The 21,723-nt window shown below is 37.1% G+C and overlaps 1 protein-coding gene across 2 annotated transcripts; it reads left to right on the forward strand.

The window, feature by feature from the left end:
• The first annotated feature begins 15,205 nt into the window (after positions 1 to 15,205).
• Positions 15,206 to 21,580, forward strand: LOC131156779 (DEAD-box ATP-dependent RNA helicase 24). 2 transcript variants are annotated; one of them, XM_058110726.1, is made up of 5 exons: positions 15,206 to 16,005; positions 17,294 to 18,522; positions 20,344 to 20,383; positions 20,695 to 21,097; positions 21,209 to 21,580. In XM_058110726.1, exons 1-5 carry the CDS (start codon positions 15,417 to 15,419, stop codon positions 21,258 to 21,260), a joined length of 2,313 nt encoding a protein of 770 aa, XP_057966709.1. In that variant the 5' UTR covers positions 15,206 to 15,416; the 3' UTR covers positions 21,261 to 21,580. The 2 variants fall into 2 exon arrangements, with proteins under 2 accessions (XP_057966709.1, XP_057966710.1); XM_058110727.1 differs by lacking the exons at positions 20,344 to 20,383; positions 21,209 to 21,580 and having other exon boundaries at positions 15,215 to 16,005; positions 20,695 to 20,909.
• The last annotated feature ends 143 nt before the right edge of the window (positions 21,581 to 21,723 follow it).

The following is a 21,723-nucleotide window of genomic DNA, read 5'->3' on the forward strand; positions in this document are numbered from 1 at the left end:
TGGGAATAGTTGTATATGTATATTTTGGGAAATATACTAGTACACTGGTATTGTATATTTATGGTTATGGTTATATGAATTTAGTTTCTCACTGCTTAGGTTGATGGTTTGATTTAAATTAAAAGGTATTAGAGCGGTGGAATTTCATAGTATTTATTATAAGGAAAAAAATAGATAAGGGATAAATATGGCAGTTAAATCAGGTTGTTACAGTTTGGTATCAGAGCTTAGGTTGTTAGTTTTTGTAGACTTTAGAGTGCAGCGGAAGCAATACCAGAGTATAGGAAAGGATTGAGGTTTTGTTCCGTAGTCTGGGTACATGATTTTGGTGATGGTTTTTGTGTCTTTCTTGGGGTGACGATTTCAGGAAAGCCATAGTAAACTATTTCTGGGTCGTGTGTCTGGGTTACAGGATTTGATTTTGAAATTTAGTATGAGGGGAGACAATTAGGTGTGAATATGGGATTTCAGTTAAATGGAATAGTATAGGTTTGCACGGGAGATAAAGTCTTTAAAAGGGTGCTCTTCGTTTTTTCATGATGGAACTAGGAAGTAGTGGCACAAACACTGGGGAAGATAGACCAGGACCTTCCAGTATGGGAGGTGGAGATATTGATGCAATACTACGCAACGTCACCCAACAGGTGATGGCTGAGATGGCCAGGAGCTCAGGGGAGCATAGCTGCACGATCGAGTAGTTTACGCGGATGAAACCCCCATTTTTTGCCAGAGGAGATAACCAGATTATAGCTGAAAATTGGGTCTAGAACATTGAGGAGACATTGACAGTGCTTCCATGTACAGATGAACCAGAAGGTGGTATTTGCGGCGTTTAAACAGACATAAGAGGTGAAACGCTGGTGGAGATCAGCGCAACTGATTGAGGAGCAGAGGTCGGTTCCAGTGCCGGTGACGTGGGATCGATTCAAGAAGCTGTTCTTCAAGCGATATTTCCCTGCTATTGTTCGAAGCACGAAGGCAATAGAGTTTGTGCACCTAGTACAAGGGCAAATGACAGTATCTCAATACATAACTCGATTTATTGAGTTGTCTCGATTTGCCCCACATTTAGCACCAGATGAAGAGAAAAAGGCAAGAAAGTTTGAAGAAGGTCTAAGGACGAATTTGTTTGAGTAGGTGAATGGTTTTAGGGCCCAAATATTTGTGGAGGTCATAGATAGGGCTACGATTATTGAGAGTAGCATATAGAGAGATATCGCAGCTCAGAGTTAGAGAAAGAGACTCGCACCTCAGGATTTTCAAGCAAGTTCTAGTCAGGGCCCATGGAGAGGAGGCCATGATAGGGGAGATCAGAAATGGACGGTAGGACCCCATGAGAATCAGGGTGTGCAGACCTACCCAGTATGTCAGACGTGCGGGAGACGACATTTGGGGGAGTGCCGAGTAGGGAATGATATATGTTATCGTTGTGGGAGACCCGGCCATAAGACACGTGCATGCCCAAGACCGCCAGTTCAGGTCCCAGCTCCCAGACCCTATCGAGGAGGTTATTAGGCGGCTCGTGGAGGCCAATAGAGGAATGCAGCCCTGGCAAGGGTTTACGCTTTCACCGGGTGACGCTGAGACTACCGCGGATGTGGTGACAGGTACTTTTACTGTTCTATCATATCTAGTTATTGTTTTATTTGATTCAGGTGCTACTCATTCCTTTGTTTCTGCGACCTATGTCAAATTTTCTGGAAATGAGACCCAATTATTAGATGTGGAATTGTCAGTAGCTACACTATCAGGATCAGTAATGAGGTGTCAAAGGGTACTTAGAGGCTATCCAATAGAAATTCAAAGGAGGGTGTTACCAGCTGACCTCACCGTATTGGATATGTGTGGGTTTGATATAATACTGGGTATGGATTGGTTGACAGTGAATCACGCCAATATTGATTGTCATTAGAAAGAAGTGATTTTTAGACCCCCTAGAGAGAAGGAATTTAGATTTGTAGGTTCACGTGTGCGTGCTTCGGCGCAGTTAGTGACAACCATGCAGGTAAGCAGACTGCTCCTGGATGGAAGTTAGGGGTTTGTGGCTTTTGTAAAGGAAGTGTCAGAAAATGATTCGAAGTTTGACAGTACACCAGTGGTACGAGAATTTCAAGATATTTTTTCAGAAGAGTTACCTGGGTTGCCTCCCGAGCGAGAGGTAGATTTTGCTATAGATTTACCTCCATGGACAGCGCCGATTTCTAAGATTCCTTACCGTATGGCTTCAACTGATTTGGAAAAATTAAAGGATCAGTTGCAAGACTTGCTGCACAAGGGATTTATATGACCTAGTGTATCGCTGTGAGTAGCTCCAATGTTGTTCATAAAGAAGAAAGACGGGTCTATGAGGATGTGTATTGATTATAAGGAGATAAACAAGGTTACTATTAAGAACAGATATCCTCTACCCCGTATAGATTATCTATTTGATCAGCTCCAGGGTACACGAGTATATTCCAAGATTGACCTTAGATCAGGTTATCATCAAGTAAGGGTAAATGCAGAGGATGTTTCGAAGACAGCCTTCAGGACTAGATATGGGCACTATGAATTCCTCATTATGCCATTCGATTTGACAAATGCGCCAGCTGTGTTCATGGACTTGATGAATAGAGTCTTTCACCAGTATCTAGACCAGTTTGTAGTGGTTTTTATTGATGATATACTGGTTTACTCGAGGAGTTATGAGGATCATGAGGTGCATTTGAGATAGGTACTGCAGACGCTCAAGGAGAAGAAGTTGTATGCCAAGTTTAGTAAATGTGAATTTTGGCTAGAAGAAGTGTCGTTTTTGGGTTATGTGATTTCAGGGGATGATATTTCCGTGGATCCCTGTAAAATTGATGTGGTAGTGAATTGGGCCAGGCCGAAGAACGTTCAGGAAATTAGAAGTTTCTTGGGACTGGCAGGTTATTACCGTCGATTTGTTGAGGGGTTTTCAGCCTTATCAGGGCCTTTCACCTGTTTGACAAATAAAAATGCTAGATTTGTGTGGGATAAAGGATGTGAGAAGAGTTTTTAGAAATCAAAGCAGCAGCTCGTCACTGCACCAGTACTAACGATTCCATCAGGAGGTGATGGTTATGTAATTTACAGTGACATGTCTTTGAAAGAGCTCGGTTGTGTATTGATGCAGCCTGGTAGGGTGGTAGCGTATGCTTCCAAGCAGTTGAAAGAGCATGAAAAGAACTAGCCTACTCACGATCTGGAATTAGCTGCAGTGGTGCATGCACTGAAGATTTGGAGACATTATTTATATGGTAAGAAATGTGAAATATTTTCTGATCATAAGAGTCTAAAGTATTTCTTTATGCAAAAATCATTGAATATGCGACAAAGGAGATGGTTTGGAACTCATCAATGATTACGATTACACCATCAGCTACCACCCAGGTAAAGCAAATGTGGTGGCTGATGCACTAAGCCGTAAATTAGATAGTACAGTGCAGTTAACTGCAGTAATTCAGCACCCGATTCAGATAAACTTGGAAAGGCTTGGGATGGAGTTAGTGGAAGATGATCCTCGGGCATTTATTGTCAGCCTGATTTTACAGCCTACTCTATATGAAAGGATTAAAGCTGCTTGGGGGAAAGATCCAGAATTAGCAGAAGTAATAGCCAGAATACAGGATGGTCAGGGAGAGGAATTCAGCATTTCTGACGACGGGGCTTTAAGATTTCGCACCAAATTGTAAGTGCCTGCGGATGATAGCATTAGGAGAATGATTTTAGAGGAGGCTCACAGGTCACTATACATAGTTCATCCTGGTAGTATGAAAATGTATAGGGATTTACGAGAGTATTTCTAGGGGAGTGGCATGAAGAGGGAAATTGCAGAATTTGTACAGTAGTGCTTGACGTGCGAGCAGGTTAAGGCTAAGCATTAGAGGCCGGTAGGACAGTTGCAGCCACTTTTCATTCCTGAGTGGAAGTAGGATCACATATCCATGAATTTTATTACTGGGCTACCGCCGGTGCCGCATGGTCAAAATGCAATTTGGGTAGTTGTGGATAGGCTGAAGAAAATAGCTCATTTTTTACTCATTAAAATTAGCTATCCTATGAACAGGTTAATAGAGATTTACATACATAAGATGGTTAGATCCCATGGAGTGCCAATATCTATAGTCTCAGACCGTGATCCACGCTTTACATCACGGTTTTGAAAAAGCTTGCAGAAGGCTTTAGGACCTCAATTAGCATTTAGCACTGCTTTGCATCCTCACACAGAAGGACAGACAGAGAGAACGATCTAGGTACTTGAGGATATGCTGCGAGCATGTATGTTGGATTTTGGGGGTACCTGGACCCAATATTTGCCACTGGTGGAGTTTGCCTACAACAATAGCTATCAGACCAGCATAGACAAGACACCTTATGAAGCGCTTTATGGTAGGAGGTGTCGTTCTCCTTTATACTGGAGTGAGCTTGGTGAGAGGCAAATTTTGGGGCCAGAAATAGTGCAGTAGCCATACGATAAAGTCTGACTTATTTGAGATAGAATCAGTGCAGCACAGAGTCGGCAGAAAAGTTACGCAGATACTCGCCATCGAGAATTGGAATTTCAAGTAGGTGACCATGTATTTTTGAAAATAGCAACACTGAATGGAATTGAGGTTTGGGAATAAAGGTAAGTTGAATATTAGGTTTATTGGTCCATTTGAGATACTTGAGAAAATTGGGCTAGTTGCCTATCGGCTAACTTTACCACCAGCTTTATCCAAAATATATGACGTATTTCATGTTTTTATGTTAAGGAAATACGTTCCAGACCCTTTCCATATTATTAGTTATGCAGAATTGGAATTCAGTGATGCTCTAATATATGAGGAAGCTCTAGTGCAGATCTTAGATAGAAAAGAACATGAATTGCGCAATAAAAAGATACCACTAGTAAAAGTCCTGTAGAGGAATCACGCGATAGAAGAAGCTTCTTGGGAACTTGAAGATGAGATCAGACAGAAATACCCCCACCTGTTTAGTGGGGTATAGTTATGACTTGTAAGCTAAAGTAATGGTAATTTTATTTTGATTTAGTCCAGTGTAATTGTAATGTAGAGTATAGGATTGGTAGAGTATTCGGTTTTGGGAGATTTTTTTTTTCTTTTATGGTATAATTATAATCTCTCAGAACTACCTATGTAGTCACAGTATTCCTCCGCCATAAGTGAGGATAAGTAATAAAATAAGTAGACCGTTTATATTAAAGGATGATGAATCATATGGATAGCAAATTTTGAGGATGAAATTTTTATAAGGAGGGAAGAATGTACAAACCTGAATAATTATCATAGTTTAATAACAGAAGGAAGAGAGGAAAGAAGAATTAAAGAAAGAATATAACCCTGTTTGCTCTGCACTTTATCCCTAATCTTTACCAATTCTGCATCTTGCATCTGAGCAGTCTTAAATATATCTAGTATAGTGGGTTGTAGTACTACATTAGTAATAAAAGCCTGGTGATTACCCTCTATCAGTTCCACACCAAGTCCTTCTAAATCCCTTATAATTTGATGTTGCGCAACCACTGCTGATACTGAGGTAGTTCCTGACTTTCGGCTTAAGGCATCAGCTACCACATTAGCCTTCCCCGGGAGATAACTAATGGTACACTCATAATCTTTAATCAATTCCAGCCACCTCCTCTGCCTCATATTCAACTCTTTTTGCGTGAAGAAATACTTCAAACTCTTATGATCTATAAATATTTCACACTTTCCACCATACAAATAATGTCTCCAGATTTTCAATGCATACACCATTGCTGCTAACTCCAAATCATGCATAGGGTAGTTCTTCTCAAACTCTATAAGTTGTCGAGAAGCATATGCTACAACTTTTTCCTGCTGCATTAGAACACACCCTAGTCCTTTTTTAGATGCGTCACTATAGATCATGAAACCATCATTTCCTGATGCTTATCTTGGAAAACTCATCATATTTCAGTATAGTATATTTTTCATAGAAATATTTTACTTATGGCACACAAATGTACTTAGTCTTATAAACTCATAATTAATTCTGAAATCATATTTCCATATAAAATGTGTTAAAATCATTTCCCTATTCAACAACAGTATTTCCAAACATAATTCTATATCATACATATCTTCCTGAAAATAAATGCTCTTTAATTCATAATAATTTCATGAAAAATACTGACTTAATTTATCCTCTTAATTGACTTACTGAGAAGCCTACAAAATATTCCAAACCTACACCCATGTGTTTCACAACTCAACACTCTGAAATTGTATTTTCCCCAACTAAACCTCAGTATTATTCTATCTAAAGCATTTTCCTCAGTCCATAAATACTAAATACCCTATAAAACTTAAAATACTCAACTTATCCAGATTTTGGGATGGTGCCCAAGTTGGCCTAACCAGCGAACTACTCCAGCAGATTTGAAGAGAATCTTCCCAAGAGTAGCATGATGGCTCCCAATCATCAAACCGGTGAAGGATGAAGCCAGAAACTTAGAGAGAAGGAGGGGGAGACGTTTGAGAGAGAGAGAGAGAGAGAGAGAGAGAGAGTTTCCTAAAAATTCTAACGTTGAAATCCCAAATTTGACATATTTATACAGGTGAATTTGTCGATGAGACACGTCACCTCATAGACGAGTCCATGAAGGGAGTTCGTTGACGAACACGTACTCCTCGTCGATGAGTTTTAGGCCCCGAAAACAACCCTCTCGGTAAATTCTCGTCAACGAGACACGCATCCACATCAACAAGCACTCTGCACTCGTCGACAAGACCCTGCTGAAACCCCTTTTTGAAAAATCTTTTTCTCTCATTTCTTTTATTATTTAATTACTATAATTCTTTGGGTCTCTACACCAAAAACAGCGGTTTAATTATCTCCACCATTTATTTAACTCAAAATATGTATTTAAAGGAAAAACATAGATAACCAACCCTACTCACTTTAATTCTTTACAAAATACGTGTAATGACCTGAAGAATAATTGTATTTAAATAATGATGAGATAGGAAAAATGGAAATAATAAAAGGCAGCATCAAACTTCGTCGACGAACACGAAAGGCTCGTCGATGAGGGTACGCTTCGTCGACGAGAAAATATCGAGAGGATGTCTTTGGCAAATCTAAATTTCATCGACGAGAGGGAGAGTTTGTCGACAAGATGCCTTCTTGACCTCGGCGATGAAGCCCATAGTATAAATGGTGTTAAACTCAGATTTTACGCATGAATTCAGTGGAACTCTCTCTCTCTCTCTCTTCTCTCTTTACGGTTCCTCTTCCCTCTCTCTTAGATTTCGGCCCCGTCATTTGCCAGATCGACGATCTGAGGCCACCACGATGCTCTTAGAAAAGTTCTCTCCAAGTCTGCTGGAGCAGATCGTCAGTGGGACAGAGTTGAATTTCATCCCAGATTTAGGGTAAGATCTTTTTGTTAAAATTTGGTTTCCCAGCAATTGTAGAAAATGTAGTAGACAAGGAAATAATCATATTTTGTTTTGGGTTATATGGTTTTCAGGGTGTTGAGTGGGAAGCCCTGCGGGTGTAGGACCCATCACAGTAAGGGATATTAGCAAGAATCAGGTAAGAGAAATATGATATGCTAGGCAATTTTATTATGATATAGTACAAATCATATGTTTTTAGCAAATTATTATTTAGACCATATATACAGTTTTTAGAGCCTGATAATATTGATATTTAAGTTGTGTGGCATGAGTTTAATATTAGATCAGTACAGGGTTTATATAATGTTTAGAATACCATGATTTATAATATACGTATAGAAACTTGTATTTTACAGTATTTTTAGAATATTATGTTATACAAACCTTAGAACCATAACTGTAACGACCTGCTTATTTTAATATAAAATGAAACATAATAAATAAAATGGTCAACCCGAACCCGTGGGTATCGAGGACACCTGTCAAACACAGCAGAAACCTAAGCAATAGTAAATTTAAATCACATTTTCATAACCATAAAATCCAAACACCAAAGTTAACTACATTCCCAAATATCTGTGTGTATATACAATCTCCCAAAAATACCAAAATAAACCTAGGATCTCATAACAAAAATCTCCTGATCCTAGATCAGAACTTACCCTTCTAGCAAGAAAGCTTAACTCACTCAGCGGCGCCCTTGACCAGCTGGTTTCTCCGGTTTCCTAAAAAATTAATTAATATTCAGGTGGGTGAGACACCTCTCAGTAAGGGTAGATAAATTAAATTCAGCTGTGTGGTAACAAGAATATTTAATGTTGTAATACATATACCATACATTTCACATACCATAAACATAAATCATAATATGATTAGATAAACATATAATTTCATACTTTCAAATAATCATACTAATCATGTGTTATTTGATATAATCTATAATACTGAAAACTACCTAGGATGTATAGCTAGCTGATGTCATGTATTACCCCCCATAACGGGTTGTGCAGCCCGAAGGCGGGACCCGACAATGGCTGGCCGACCACTGCCGAGTCAAAAATATCTGTATGTACGATGGGCCCGCCACACCTTGGTCTAGACTGCCAGGTGGACATCTACACTCTACACTGAAAGCCACATCGACTATCCATTTCCCACCCCTTCGTGGGGTGGTTAGCACCAATATGATCATAAATATCTGATCTATAAGCTACGGTACTGTGCTCTTGAAACTGTACTAAACTAACATCTGGGTTCTGATAACATATAGTACATAATCATATACTGTTTATCGTAAATCAAATAATGGCATTTTCTGAATTCTACTTTAACATAATAATTACGGCCTAGTGCCGAAAACATGAATAAATACGGCCTCGTGCCGAATAACATAAGTAAATACGGCCTCATGCCAAATAACATGAGTAAATAGTGCCTTGCGCCAAACATCAATCATGGCCTTGCGCCGAACATATCATATATCTCAAAATTATAATTTACTATGTTTATGATGTTATTCCTGAAAATATCTATCAACATGCTTTATATTGTAAATCTAACTTAACATGGTATAATATATACATAAAATAATATTCACCCCACACGAATTAATTGAAACCATAAATTCTGTTTTGAAACACATTTCTTGTATAATTGCAGTATTTTCCCAAACTTACATTTTCTCAATTATACTCATATATACTCGCATGCTTTCTGAAAATTATTCTACTATTAAATAATAATAATTTTAATAAAAAATAACTGTTTTAATTTATCCCCTTACCTGGCAACTGAAAAGCCCCTCTATAATACTGGTTTTACACCCATAGGAAACCCTAAGCAGTACCCTGAAAATGATAATTCCCAAAACTAAAGTTTAGTATTTATTCGAGTGCATCATTTCCTTCAACAGTGGATAAAAGTTTTACCTCAACTCAGGGATGAATTCCAACTTGCTTCTACCAACGATCTGCTCCGGCGGATTTGGAGAGAACTTCCTCGGAGCGTCGTGGTGGCTTCAGATCGTCGATTCGACGAACGATGAAATCGAAATCGAAGAGAGGGGAGAGAGAAACCGTAGGGGGAGAGAGAAAGAGAGAGAGAGTGATTTCTATTTTTCTATGTTAAAAATCCAATTTATAGCTATTTATAGGGCTGGATTCGTCAACGAGATACGTCACCTTGTCGACGAGTCCTGTAGAAAGTTCGTCGACGAACCTGCACCCTCGTCGATGAATTTCAGACTTCCAAAAATTCTCTCTCGGTATCTTCTCGTCGAAGAAACTTGGCTTCATCGATGAAACCCTCTTCTATCCTCGTCGATGAATCCCCTGTGTTCGTTGACGAGGACTTGATAAATTTTCTCAGTTATTACTCCCAAAATGCAATGTCGTCAACGAAGTTTGCTACCTCTTTCTGTTTCTGTTTCCATTTCCCTTTCTCTCTATTTAAATACCATTTTTATTATTCGGGTCATTACAATAACATTTAGCTACTACAGTTAATCAGATATTTCAGTTATTATAGTTTATTCAGATCAGTTTATATAACATTATGGTTATTTCAGTTGTTACAAAATCATGTTAAAAGCAATATTTTAGAAATATCAGTTGTATATATATAGTATTAGACACTGATGGACCATATTTAGCCAACAGAGCACGGTACCGTAGCTATATACAGTTCAGAGTGCAACCACTACTCAGACAGTATGTGGTATTCAGAAGTCAATCGTGCCTATGTTGTGGACAGGGTTCCCATCAGATATGGGTTGAAGGGGCCGATCTGACTGTCGGAGTTCAGTTGACTTACCCTGGTCGGCCAGCCAGGTTAGGTCCCACCTTCAAGCCACACAATCCTGTCATGAAGGGTTAAATCATGACTTTCAGTTATCCATCTAGGGAATTTTCTCAATTATTATACATATTATGATCAGATTTACAGAAAACAGTTATACTTATAAATATTATCAATATTATGAATAGAACATCCTTATAAATCAGTTTATGTTAAGCTACATTAGCATGTTTTATATTGTAACATGTATACATGTTTTTCCAGTATTGTTATTTATGATAATTTCTAATCAGATTTTACAAACATATGACTCACTTGCTACAAACTAGTGATAGCATATTTCGTCTTTTTGAGCATCGTCTCATCCTAATAAATTGACATTTTTCAGGTGATCTAGTTAGGCGAGCAGATTAGGCTCACAGATAGAGGGGGTTACAGTGCAAGCTTGTCAGTAGGGTGAGTCTTTTGGGGAAAGGAAGTACTATTTGTGTAGTCTTGTTCAGTTATGTATGTGTATCTTGAGAATAACCTAGCACTCTGGTATTGTAATGTAAATATATATATATATATATATATATATATATATATATATATGGTTGTGGATATATGAAATCAGCTTCTCACTGCTTAGGTTGATAGTTAGATTTATATTAGAAGGTATCAGAGCAGTGTAAACTTCAGTTATATATATATATATACGTATTGTAACGACCGCCTGCTTCCTACTGTGTTTATATATATGTATAATAAATCAAACCAATAATTTTAACTAGTCAAATCATTCAGAAAATCCACTAAAATAATCTAGAAATCAAATACTCTAATTCAATCCATTAAACTTTGAAATATAATTATTATAAAATTCCTAAACTCACAAACACCAGTTTAATCAACTAATAATAATAATAATAATAATAATAATCCAAAATTCAATTTTCATATGCCAAAATATTCAGGAAAAACATGTATATAATTCCTGTAATCTTATATTACAATTTAATCGATTAATTTATATAAATTCCTGACATAATCTATTCCCCCGACCTCACCCTAGGAGTGGTGCCTACGACGCTTCTACGAAAAATTCACTCTGATTAAAATGTTGGTGGTTGAAAATGGAATTCAGTGGTATTTTCCGTTTTCAAATCAGCCGAGAATCGGAGAAGAAATTGAAGAGAGAGGGAGACGGGCGGAGGAGAGAGAAAGAGACGTGAGAGATGAAGAGAGAGAGAGAGAGAGCTCTCTGCTCTTTGGATTGAAAACAATCCCGAAGGAATTTGATTCCTTCAGGTGTAAGTTTGTATATATATATATATATAATATCATTTTATTATATTATATTATTTAATTAATAATTATTATTAATTATATATATATATATATATATATATTGGAATCACTACATTCTCCCCTCCTTATAAAAATTTCGTCCTCGAAATTTGTTAATTTCGTTTACTAACCTCATCGCCCCACATTTAAACAAGTTTTTCAAATTCAAATCCTCAATTTAAACATCAAACATCTAACTTGACCACAAACCGTCAAATTACAATACCTAAATTACCAAGATTCTCCTTCAAAGACTTTTCTCCACAAATCAACCAACCTAACCTTCGGGGTTTAAATTCCAAGTTCCAATTTCTCTACTTGGAAACATCAAAGTCGTTGGATTTACCATGATTTTCTAAAACTTGCGACTGATTCAAAAAATCACAGAAGACTATCAAGGGGTTTTTTCCTCCAGGCCACAAAACAAAACTCAAAATTTTCTACCAGTATCCTAATCTACCCATTCCTATCCTCGTCCTAGTTCGAACCTATACTCATACTCTAATATTAATCCACCTTGGAGTCTGCAAAATCTATTTCCTAAACTCTGATACCATTTGTAACGCCTCGAACCTGAAACTAGGGTCCAGAGTGTTATTTAAAAAAAAAAAATCTTTGATATCAAAATAATTACACAGCTAAAGATCTTAATATTTATATACCAAAGTACTAAAAACCTTCTATTACAAGAATATTTCCAATAACAAATTTAATACATCCTTGGAAATTTTAAGATAAACCATAAATAACAAATTTAATAATTAATCTAAACTACTATTTCTAACCCCACCCATGCTTCAGCTGTGCACTCTAATTACTGTCATACTCCACATGACATCTGAAAAATATTTGATAATAATGAGGTGAGACACTTCCCAGTAAGGATGAAATAAATTATCATCAGTGTGTGGCTAATGAGTTTAGTGTATACAAAATATAACCATTTATTAATCAACAACAACAACTGTTAATACATTTATAGACTATACTCACACATACATCCTTATTTATAAGCGAGAGTTTCCGAGAATTGGGGAGATTACAAGCCCATAACATGTAACACTCATTTGCTCTGATACCTTATGTAACCTTACCCATTTAGTTTGTGCGTGGCTACAATTGATACCTATCAGGACACTCGCCTTACTCAGCAAGCCCTCGGGCGGAGAGTTTACTTCGCCCCAATCACACGTAATGCCACAGTATATAATACGTATAACACTTTGCTAAAAGTAACTTTCACATGCAAATTATAACTCACACCTATATAAATACTATAAACTGTATGCTGTTAATACTTTTACAACTATAAGTTGTATACTGTAAATATTTTGCAACTATACTCTGTAAATTGTAATCTCTGGAATACTCTGCTCTGTTAAATTTTGTTAAATATGCTCTGTTTTCATATTATCTACTCTGTTATATTTTGGTTAAATCTATAAATATGAATATAAGAACTTACTCCCGAATGGATAAATGACATGCTTCCCCCCATGACAGGTTGTATGGTTTGTAGGTTGGACTTAGCCCTGACCGACCTACCACTAGGCTAAGTCAACTATACTATATGTCTGCTAGTACGAATGGTCATCCCATAGCTGGTCTAGACTCCAAGTGGGAACTCTACACTTCACTGGCCTACTCGACTGTTCAATACCAACACTCTCCCCGAGACGTGTGGTTGCACTAAGCTCTTCATTACTGTAACTGCGGTACCGAGCGATCTATGGTCCATCAAAGTTCTTAAACTATACATTGCAATTTGATAAAACTACCCGTGGTCTATACTCCACCATAATTATTTACCATACATGCATTCTTTTCAACAATTACAGAAAATAATATATTATCAACACATTTCCAGTATATCATTATATTAAACTATAAACTCATAACTTTAATCAAGCAATAAAATTCTTTCTCATGCCACATGATTTGAGTGTTTCTCATAATTATATAAACAATTGGAAAACAGGTCATTTTATACCCAATACATGTTTTACCGAAAATATCGGTTTAATTATCTCCACTATTTATTTAATTCAAAATATGTATTTAAAGGAAAAACAGAGATAACCAAATCTACTCACTTTAATTCTTTACAAAATACGTATAATAAATCAAACCAAAAATTTAAATCGGTCAAATCATTCAGAAAATTTACTACAATAATCCAGAAATCAAATGCTCTAATTCAATCGGTTAAACTTTGAAGTATAATTATTATAAAATTCCTAGGCTCACAAACACCAGTTTAATCAACTTATAATAATAATAATAATAATAATAATAATAATCTAAAATTCAATTTTCATATGGCAGAATATTCAGAAAAAACATGCATATAATTCCTGTAATCTCATATTATAATTTCATTGGTTAATTTATAAAAATTCCTAACATAATCTATTTCCCTTATCTCACCCCATGAGTGGTGCCTAAAACGCTCCTATGACAAATCCACTCCGATTAAAATATTGGTGGCCGAAAATGAAATCTAGTGGTGTTTTCTGTTTTTCAATCGATCAAAAATCGAAGAAGAAATTAAAGAGAGAGGGAGATGGGTGGCGGAGAGAGAGAGAGAGAGAGAGAGAGAGAGAGAGAGAGAGAGAGAGAGAGAGCTCTCTACACTTTGGATTGAAAACAATCCAAATTCCTTTAAGTGTAAGTTCGTATATATATGTGTGTGTATATATATATATATATATATATATATTGGAATCACTACATTAGTATTTTGGTAATTTGAATTTGAGGTCTTTCGCTGTCTGTATTAGTGATATATTCAGATTATTACAAGTGGTATCAGATAAATTGAACGAAAATTTCAGGTCATCACACAACTCGTCCAAGAAAATATAACCAAAACAAAAAGGATATAAATTTTCTCAATGGAAACACTAAGAAAAGGTTTTACCAATTTAAAAAACCTTCAATTTTTATCGAAATTACAGATGTAAACCAAATTGGTTGCACAAAAGGGCATTTAATAAAAGGAATGGATAATGCTCTCATTCTCCATTTTACAAAGGTGGCAAATAGAAGCAAAGTGAAGTTCTAACTTAAAACAAAGATCCTAATTAAAATCTTAAAAAAAAAGAAAAAAGTAATCCCTGAGCTCATCAAATGGAGGGTAACTTGACTCGACTTTGATATGATCATTGGTAGTATGATACACCTGGACCTTTATACTCGTTATTACCTTCATTTGGTTCGATATTCACATTTTTTTAGCCTTAACATCAACATTTGCTTCAGACAATAAGTCGACATCATCTTTTAACTCATCATAATCACTATTCATTAAATTATATTGTATTCTTATTTTTTAATCCTTACCATCTATGACAAGCAACTTCAAAAATCAGAAGCATGCATAAACCACTATTATTCGCTATGAATTAATCATATCTCAATTCGTTAAAGAAATTAATTAAAATTTTATAGTAAGTAGAAGTGTTTAACTTTTCTTAATAGTTGGTAAGTAACTCTTTTTAATTACTGAAAAAATGGTTAAGAAAATACATAAAATTAAAATTCTTTATCAATAAAAATCACAAATCATTTGTTTTTTGCAAAATATATAATGACATTGTATAAAATTAATTAATTCGAAATTATAACTATGCTAATAGTAGGGAATTTAACTTATTTTTATTTTTTAAGTTGAGGTTTAATCTCCTTCTTCGTTAGAAGCTGTACGAGCAGGATCTCTTTCTAGTTCTCGCACCATACCTTCAAACAAACCCTAGAAGTACCAAAGCGCGAGGGGCAGCAGATCTTTTAGGGTTAATCGAGCGAACTCTGACATGGTAGCGATCTAGGGTTTTCTTCACGTTCACCCTATCAAACCTGAACATGTCGAAGAGAAAGTTCGGCTTCGAAGGCTTTGGCATCAACCGCCCCGCCACTTACAGCTTCGAGCGGTCTCAAGCTCCGCAGAGACTATATGTTCCGCCGTCCTCGCGCGGCAGCAGCCACGACAACTACGAGGACCATGACCTCGACAACATCGAGTACGACGACGACAGGGAAGACGGTGGAAACGACGCGGTAAAGGACGGCGGCGATGAAATCGATCCTCTCGATGCGTTTATGGAGGGGATTCACGAGGAAATGAAGGCGGCGCCGCCCACGGCGGCGAAGGAGAAGGCAGAGAAGTACAGGGACGACGACGACGACGATCCGATGGAGAGCTTCTTGAGGGCGAAGAAGGATTTGGGCTTGACTTTGGCTTCGGAGGCTCTTCGAGCTGGGTACGATTCGGATGAGGAGGTTTATGCGGTGGCGAAGGCTGTTGATGCTGGGACGATTGAGTATGATTCAGATGACAATCCCATCGTCGTTGATAAGAAGAGGATTGAGCCGATTCCAGCTTTGGATCATAGCACGATTGACTATGAGCCATTTAATAAAGATTTTTACGAGGAGAAGGCTTCAATTTCAGGTGAACTTAGCACAGAATTACAGTTTTTCTCTCGTTTTGGTTTTTTTTTTCCAGAATTAAGATGGTAGTTAGTACTCAGCCTCTTTTACTCTGCACCCCTTCTTAGAACAAGCCAGTTTTTAATCAAAAGCTAATTTTCTTATTTTTTGGCACATGGGCTGTTTATTATAGTTCTCTTCCGTTTCTGTTATGGTTCCAAAATGAAATATGGAAAAGGAAGTATGGGGTCAGAAAATTGAATTCAAGCCATGAAGTTGCCCTATGGCCCTGGTTGAACTGAAATTCTATGGATAAGGATACCTGCAGTTTCTCAAGAATATGAAATTTTCTTAAAATCTTAACTTTAGAAAGTGAAATCAATGGCTGTAAAATTGTCAACAAAGCATTTCAAGTTTGTAAATTTTTTTTTTGAATGACAAATCTTGTTCTTAAGTAACCAGAGTGGATCTGAATCCCCTCTTCTGTATCATTGTCTAAATCTTGTTTCCTTTTGGTTAAAGTGATACTCTCACTCTCTCTCCCTCTCAATCTCAAAAATAAAGGCTCACCTTGCCATCCGTTAGTTGTACAGTCTGAGAAAGGGTGAATTTGAGACTTATGGAAGGTTCAGACTTCACCATCTCATGATGCATCATGTTACGATCAATCAGATGACAATCAGGCAAGTGCGTTGTTGAAATGGGCTGGTATGTGAAACTTGCTAAGAATAGAAAATTCACATTCATTCCTTAACTCTGTAACTGACATTCATGTCATGCTGTGGAATGATGAGGTGGAAGTGGAATTGAAAAAAAAAAATTGAATGAAAATCATGCAAAAATCAAGTGACAATTTCAACTCTTTTCCATTCCTACACACCAAACATATGGTTAGAGACTTAGAATGGGGAGTTAGGAATTCCGCACTATTATATGTTGCAGTGTTAAACAATGTTTTGAATTTTGATCCATTACTTTGTAGTATTTGTTGATTAATATATAGTACACTGCGCATGCTCCAAAGCTTTCTGTTGTCATTGATAATTATTAACAAAAATGTGAGAAAAATCGAAAAAGAGTGTAATTGTTGTTAATCATGTGTAGTTATAGACTTATAGGTAGAATTTATATTTACTAAATTGCCAATTTAGTGAAATTTTAATTTCAAGTAGGAATTTGTGAAAATAGGACTTTTTTTGGAATATTAGGAGCAAACTAGGTAGTTCAAAACTGCCTCCATTCTTCCAGTTAATGGTGGGTGTGTCTGTATGTTTGTTGCTATTATTATTAATTTTGTCTCTCCTTACCAGGGATGAATGAGCAGGATGTTGTCGAATACCGGAAGAGCTTGGCTATTCGTGTTTCAGGTTTTGATGTTCCAAAGCCAATTAAGACGTTTGAAGATTGTGGCTTTTCAGTCCAGTTAATGAACGCTATTGCAAAGCATGGGTACGAGAAGCCTACGGCAATACAATGCCAAGCTTTACCAATTGTATTTTCTGGGAGAGATATCATTGGGATAGCAAAAACTGGTTCCGGGAAAACTGCGGCTTTTGTGCTTCCCATGATTGTCCACATTATGGATCAGCCTGAGCTTGAGAAAGAAGAGGGTCCAATTGGGGTAATTTGTGCACCTACTAGAGAATTAGCTCATCAAATATTTTTGGAGTCCAAAAAATTTGCAAAGTCACATGGGATACGTGTATCTGCAGTCTATGGTGGAATGTCCAAACTTGATCAGTTCAAAGAACTCAAGTCAGGATGTGAGATAGTGGTTGCTACTCCTGGCAGATTGATAGACATGCTAAAAATGAAGGCGTTGACAATGTTGAGGGCAACTTACCTTGTACTTGATGAGGCTGACAGGATGTTTGACCTTGGGTTTGAACCGCAAATAAGATCTATTGTTGGTCAGATTAGACCGGACCGGCAGACACTACTCTTTTCTGCAACAATGCCGCGCAAAGTTGAAAAACTGGCTAGAGAAATTCTTACAGATCCTGTTAGAGTTACTGTAGGAGAAGTTGGGATGGCAAATGAGGATATTACTCAAGTTGTTCATGTGATAGCTTCTGATGCTGAGAAATTGCCTTTGCTTCTTGATAAGCTTCCTGGAATGATTGATAATGGTGATGTTCTTGTATTTGCCTCAAAAAAAGCCATAGTTGATGAGGTTGAATCGCAATTGGCTCAGAGGGGGTTTAAGGTTGCAGCTCTTCATGGTGATAAAGACCAGGCCTCTCGCATGGACATCTTGCAAAAATTTAAGTGTGGAATCTATCATGTTCTAATTGCAACCGATGTTGCTGCTCGTGGTCTTGACATCAAGTCCATTAAGTCAGTGGTCAACTTTGATATTGCTAGAGACATGGACATGCATGTCCATCGTATCGGTAGAACAGGTCGTGCTGGTGATAAAGATGGGATTGCATACACTCTTATAACGCAAAAAGAGGCACGGTTTGCAGGTGAATTGGTTAACAGTTTGATTGCCGCTGGTCAGAATGTGTCAACGGAGCTGATGGATCTTGCCTTGAAGGTAATTTTGTTTAGTGCATGGTATATTGAATTTGATTCTCTGTAAAATGCAATTAATTGATGCAAGCTTATACTGCATCCCTATTTTATTTCTTTCCTGAGTTATTACCTTCCAAGAATGTCAATTTAATTGTTTTTTTCGTTTATGGTTTGGTTGGTCCTAGGGGCATATTTTAAGCTGAAATCATGATCTAACTTGATTGTAACAAAAATTGCTGGTCATGTTTGAAACAGTAGTCCATAGTTTTAAAGCATAAACAAGTAGATTTGAATTTGCTACCACCTCAAATCAACATTGATCTTAGCAGGCATCTTTGTAGTTTGATATTGGTGTTTAATTTTCTTAGTTTCCACTAGGAATTACTGGAGTCATTGAGACATAGGTTCTCAAGAAACTCTCTTTTAAATGAATGAGAGTTTTAATCTTGTTTATTTTTGTGCATTTCTTTCCTAGTTTTAATGAAGCCAATTACATTGTTGATGGTGTCTGACTTGTATAGGATGTTTTGACATAAATATTAGGCATTGCTTTCCTATGTTGACTGCATGTCATGTGTTTGGGCATGGGTGTCAGGGTGATGTTGAAGGATTGTTTTCCTGATCAATGTGCACTTAACAGGGTAGAATGGAATTTTGACACTAATGCACTTTATGTTCACTCTTCTATCTGGGATTGCTTTCTGGAGAAACCTAATATGCCCTACATGTTGCCTACAATATGTGGAATATAGTGGATGTCCAGCAATTCATATTGGAAGATATCAAGTGCTGCATTCTGTGGAGAATTTCTCCATTCTTGGCATTGTAGTAAAACTGAATAGAAGTTGGCCTTTTTTTGCTTTGCATGCAGGGGATGGTGTGAGGTGGGTGGGGTTTTCTTTCTTGGAGGACATTTGAGGGACTGAAGTTTTTCTTGGAGAATGTTGAGAATTCTAGTACCAATTTTTGGCTTTTTGATAGTAATCTATGGTGCAGTTTGGATTTAACATTGGGCAGGGCGTTGTAGACCTAAATGGCAAAAAAAAAAACATTTTTGTGATAATCCAGGCAGTTGAGATCGAGGTGTGCATGTGGCGGATTAGAGGATCTATTCTATGAACATTTATTTGGGTTTCCTTTATGCGCATTGTTTCTTTGTTGCAAGGGCCAAAGCTTAGTGGTGGTTGTAAGAAGTTTAAGATCAATCTCCAAAGTTGAATAGGATTTAGGGTTAACACTAGTACAGGAAGGCAGTGATGTAGCTTGATGATTAAGCAGGAGCAGTTCTATATGCTTCTTTTTGGTCCCTAGAGTCGGCTGAATGAATCTGATTCAGGGTTCATAGTCATTTCATTACTTCATTATATTGTAGTGATTTTGACTTTCTAGCTGGAGGTCCATGTCAAAGTGGTGAACTCTAGGACTGAATTAAGCATAAGTAGACACATTATACATCAAAGTGTGGTATTTTGCGTAGGACAAACTTGCTGCTTGCTAGCAAGCAGTCCACTAATTATATAATAAAGAGAGAATATGCTAGTGAACTTGATGCGTAGCGATATAAACCCCAGTGAACACAACAGGCTGAAGTTGTGAGAGAAAAATATTAGCTTTACCCACTTTATTGACACTTATTGTGGGGGTCTGTTCTTCTTTTTAACATTTATGCTCATGCCTTTAAAGTTATGTTTCGTGTCTCTTAATATTTTCCAGCTTATATTACTGCATGGCAATCTCATGCTTGAAACATTTCCTTCATTTTTTCTTTTCTTTGCCCTTTTTGTGGGTACATAAGATGCCCATACATTTTCTTAGATTTGACACAAACCTTGTAAATCATTAGGATGGGAGATTCAGGTCCAAACGTGATGCTCGAAAAGGAGGTATGTGTTTTTCCTCTGGCGATAAGATGCCTATGCAATTGCTCTAAATACCTGGACATTTTGTATATAATTTATTATGATCTTGCTTTCAAAAAATGCCAAACATGTCCAATACCCTTCCCTATTGCTTTTATTTTAAAAGAATGCCAGAAAAAGAACAAAGAAACTATTGTGCTTTAAAGAAGTTTGGAGACTATTATTTCCTTGAAGATGCATTTTCTGGATAATAATTTCAAACTTTAATTTTTTTTTAAAAAAAATTATGTAAACCTCAATCAAACTTTTCACTGGATGAGTAATGTCTTGTGCAGGTGGCAAAAAGTGTAGAGGGAGGGGAGCTGGTGGAGGTCGTGGTGTTCGTGGTGTGGATTTTGGTTTGGGTATTGGATACAATCCGGAGTCCAACAATACACCCCCATCTCACACCGTTCCTGGTCGATCTGCTGCAGTCAATTCATTGAAAACAGGGATGATGGCACAGTTCAAAAGCAACTTTGTAGCTGCTTCTTCAAATTCAGAAAGCCAAGAATTGAGCAACAGTTCAAACACATATATGAATAAGAGGCCTGCATTAGCTGGGTTCGTCTCTGGCGGTTCCATAGGAGGGGATATAAATGCGGTTCAGCCAAAGAGTTCCCTTGCTACTGCTACATTAGGAGGGAACTCCACTGGTCATGACTTCAGAGAGCATGCAAGTCCAAAGACTTCTGAAAGGTAATTTTCTGCTGAGGCTTCCATTATTTGCTTCAGAGGTATTGCATCTCCCATTAGGATCATTACTAATCTGTATTAATGCTCATCTGGTTTTTGTTACCCTTTTTGCAGTTCCAGGGACAGAGGGAGAGAGAGGCGGAGACCCTCTGGATGGGACCGATGATTGATACCGCAAGCAAGCACAACGCTGTTCTTGTATGGGAATGATAACTTTTATGGGAAATTTTGAAATGATCATCTGTAATAGTATTTGTCTTCTTGTTCCATTTTCTTCCTTCTAGTCTACTGCTGATTCGGTTTGTGGTTATAGCACATTCAGTCTATAGGATTTTTTTTTTTTCTTTTTTCTTTTTTTTTTTAAAATTTAAGTCTGAAGCAGATTAAAGTAATGTACCTGAAATTTTATCAGTACCATCAAGTTTACAGCACAATGTGTAGATGCTTTGCCCATAATAACATTTTGTAGTTGAGACATTGTGGAAATTTCAGTTCACAAGCTGTCATAAACTATTTTCTACCGAATTGGCTGAAAGTATGCACAAAATCGAAATTATTCTGTTTGGAGGAATTTGTGACTGAAAAATAAATTTGGGGTTACCAAGTTGGGATTTCTTTCCTGTTGTCCT

The sequence above is a fragment of the Malania oleifera genome, chromosome 5 (assembly GCF_029873635.1).
Source record: "Malania oleifera isolate guangnan ecotype guangnan chromosome 5, ASM2987363v1, whole genome shotgun sequence".
In the NCBI taxonomy this organism is placed as follows: Eukaryota; Viridiplantae; Streptophyta; class Magnoliopsida; order Santalales; family Ximeniaceae; genus Malania; species Malania oleifera.

Coding starts and splice junctions, on each gene's coding strand:
- LOC131156779 (XM_058110726.1), top strand. CDS start 15,417: ATGTCGAAGAGAAAGTTCGGCTTCGAAGGCTTTGGCATCAACCGCCCC. Junction 16,006..17,293: donor GGAGAAGGCTTCAATTTCAG/GTGAACTTAGCA, acceptor TCTCCTTACCAG/GGATGAATGAGCAGGATGTT. Junction 18,523..20,343: donor TGATGGATCTTGCCTTGAAG/GTAATTTTGTTT, acceptor GTAAATCATTAG/GATGGGAGATTCAGGTCCAA.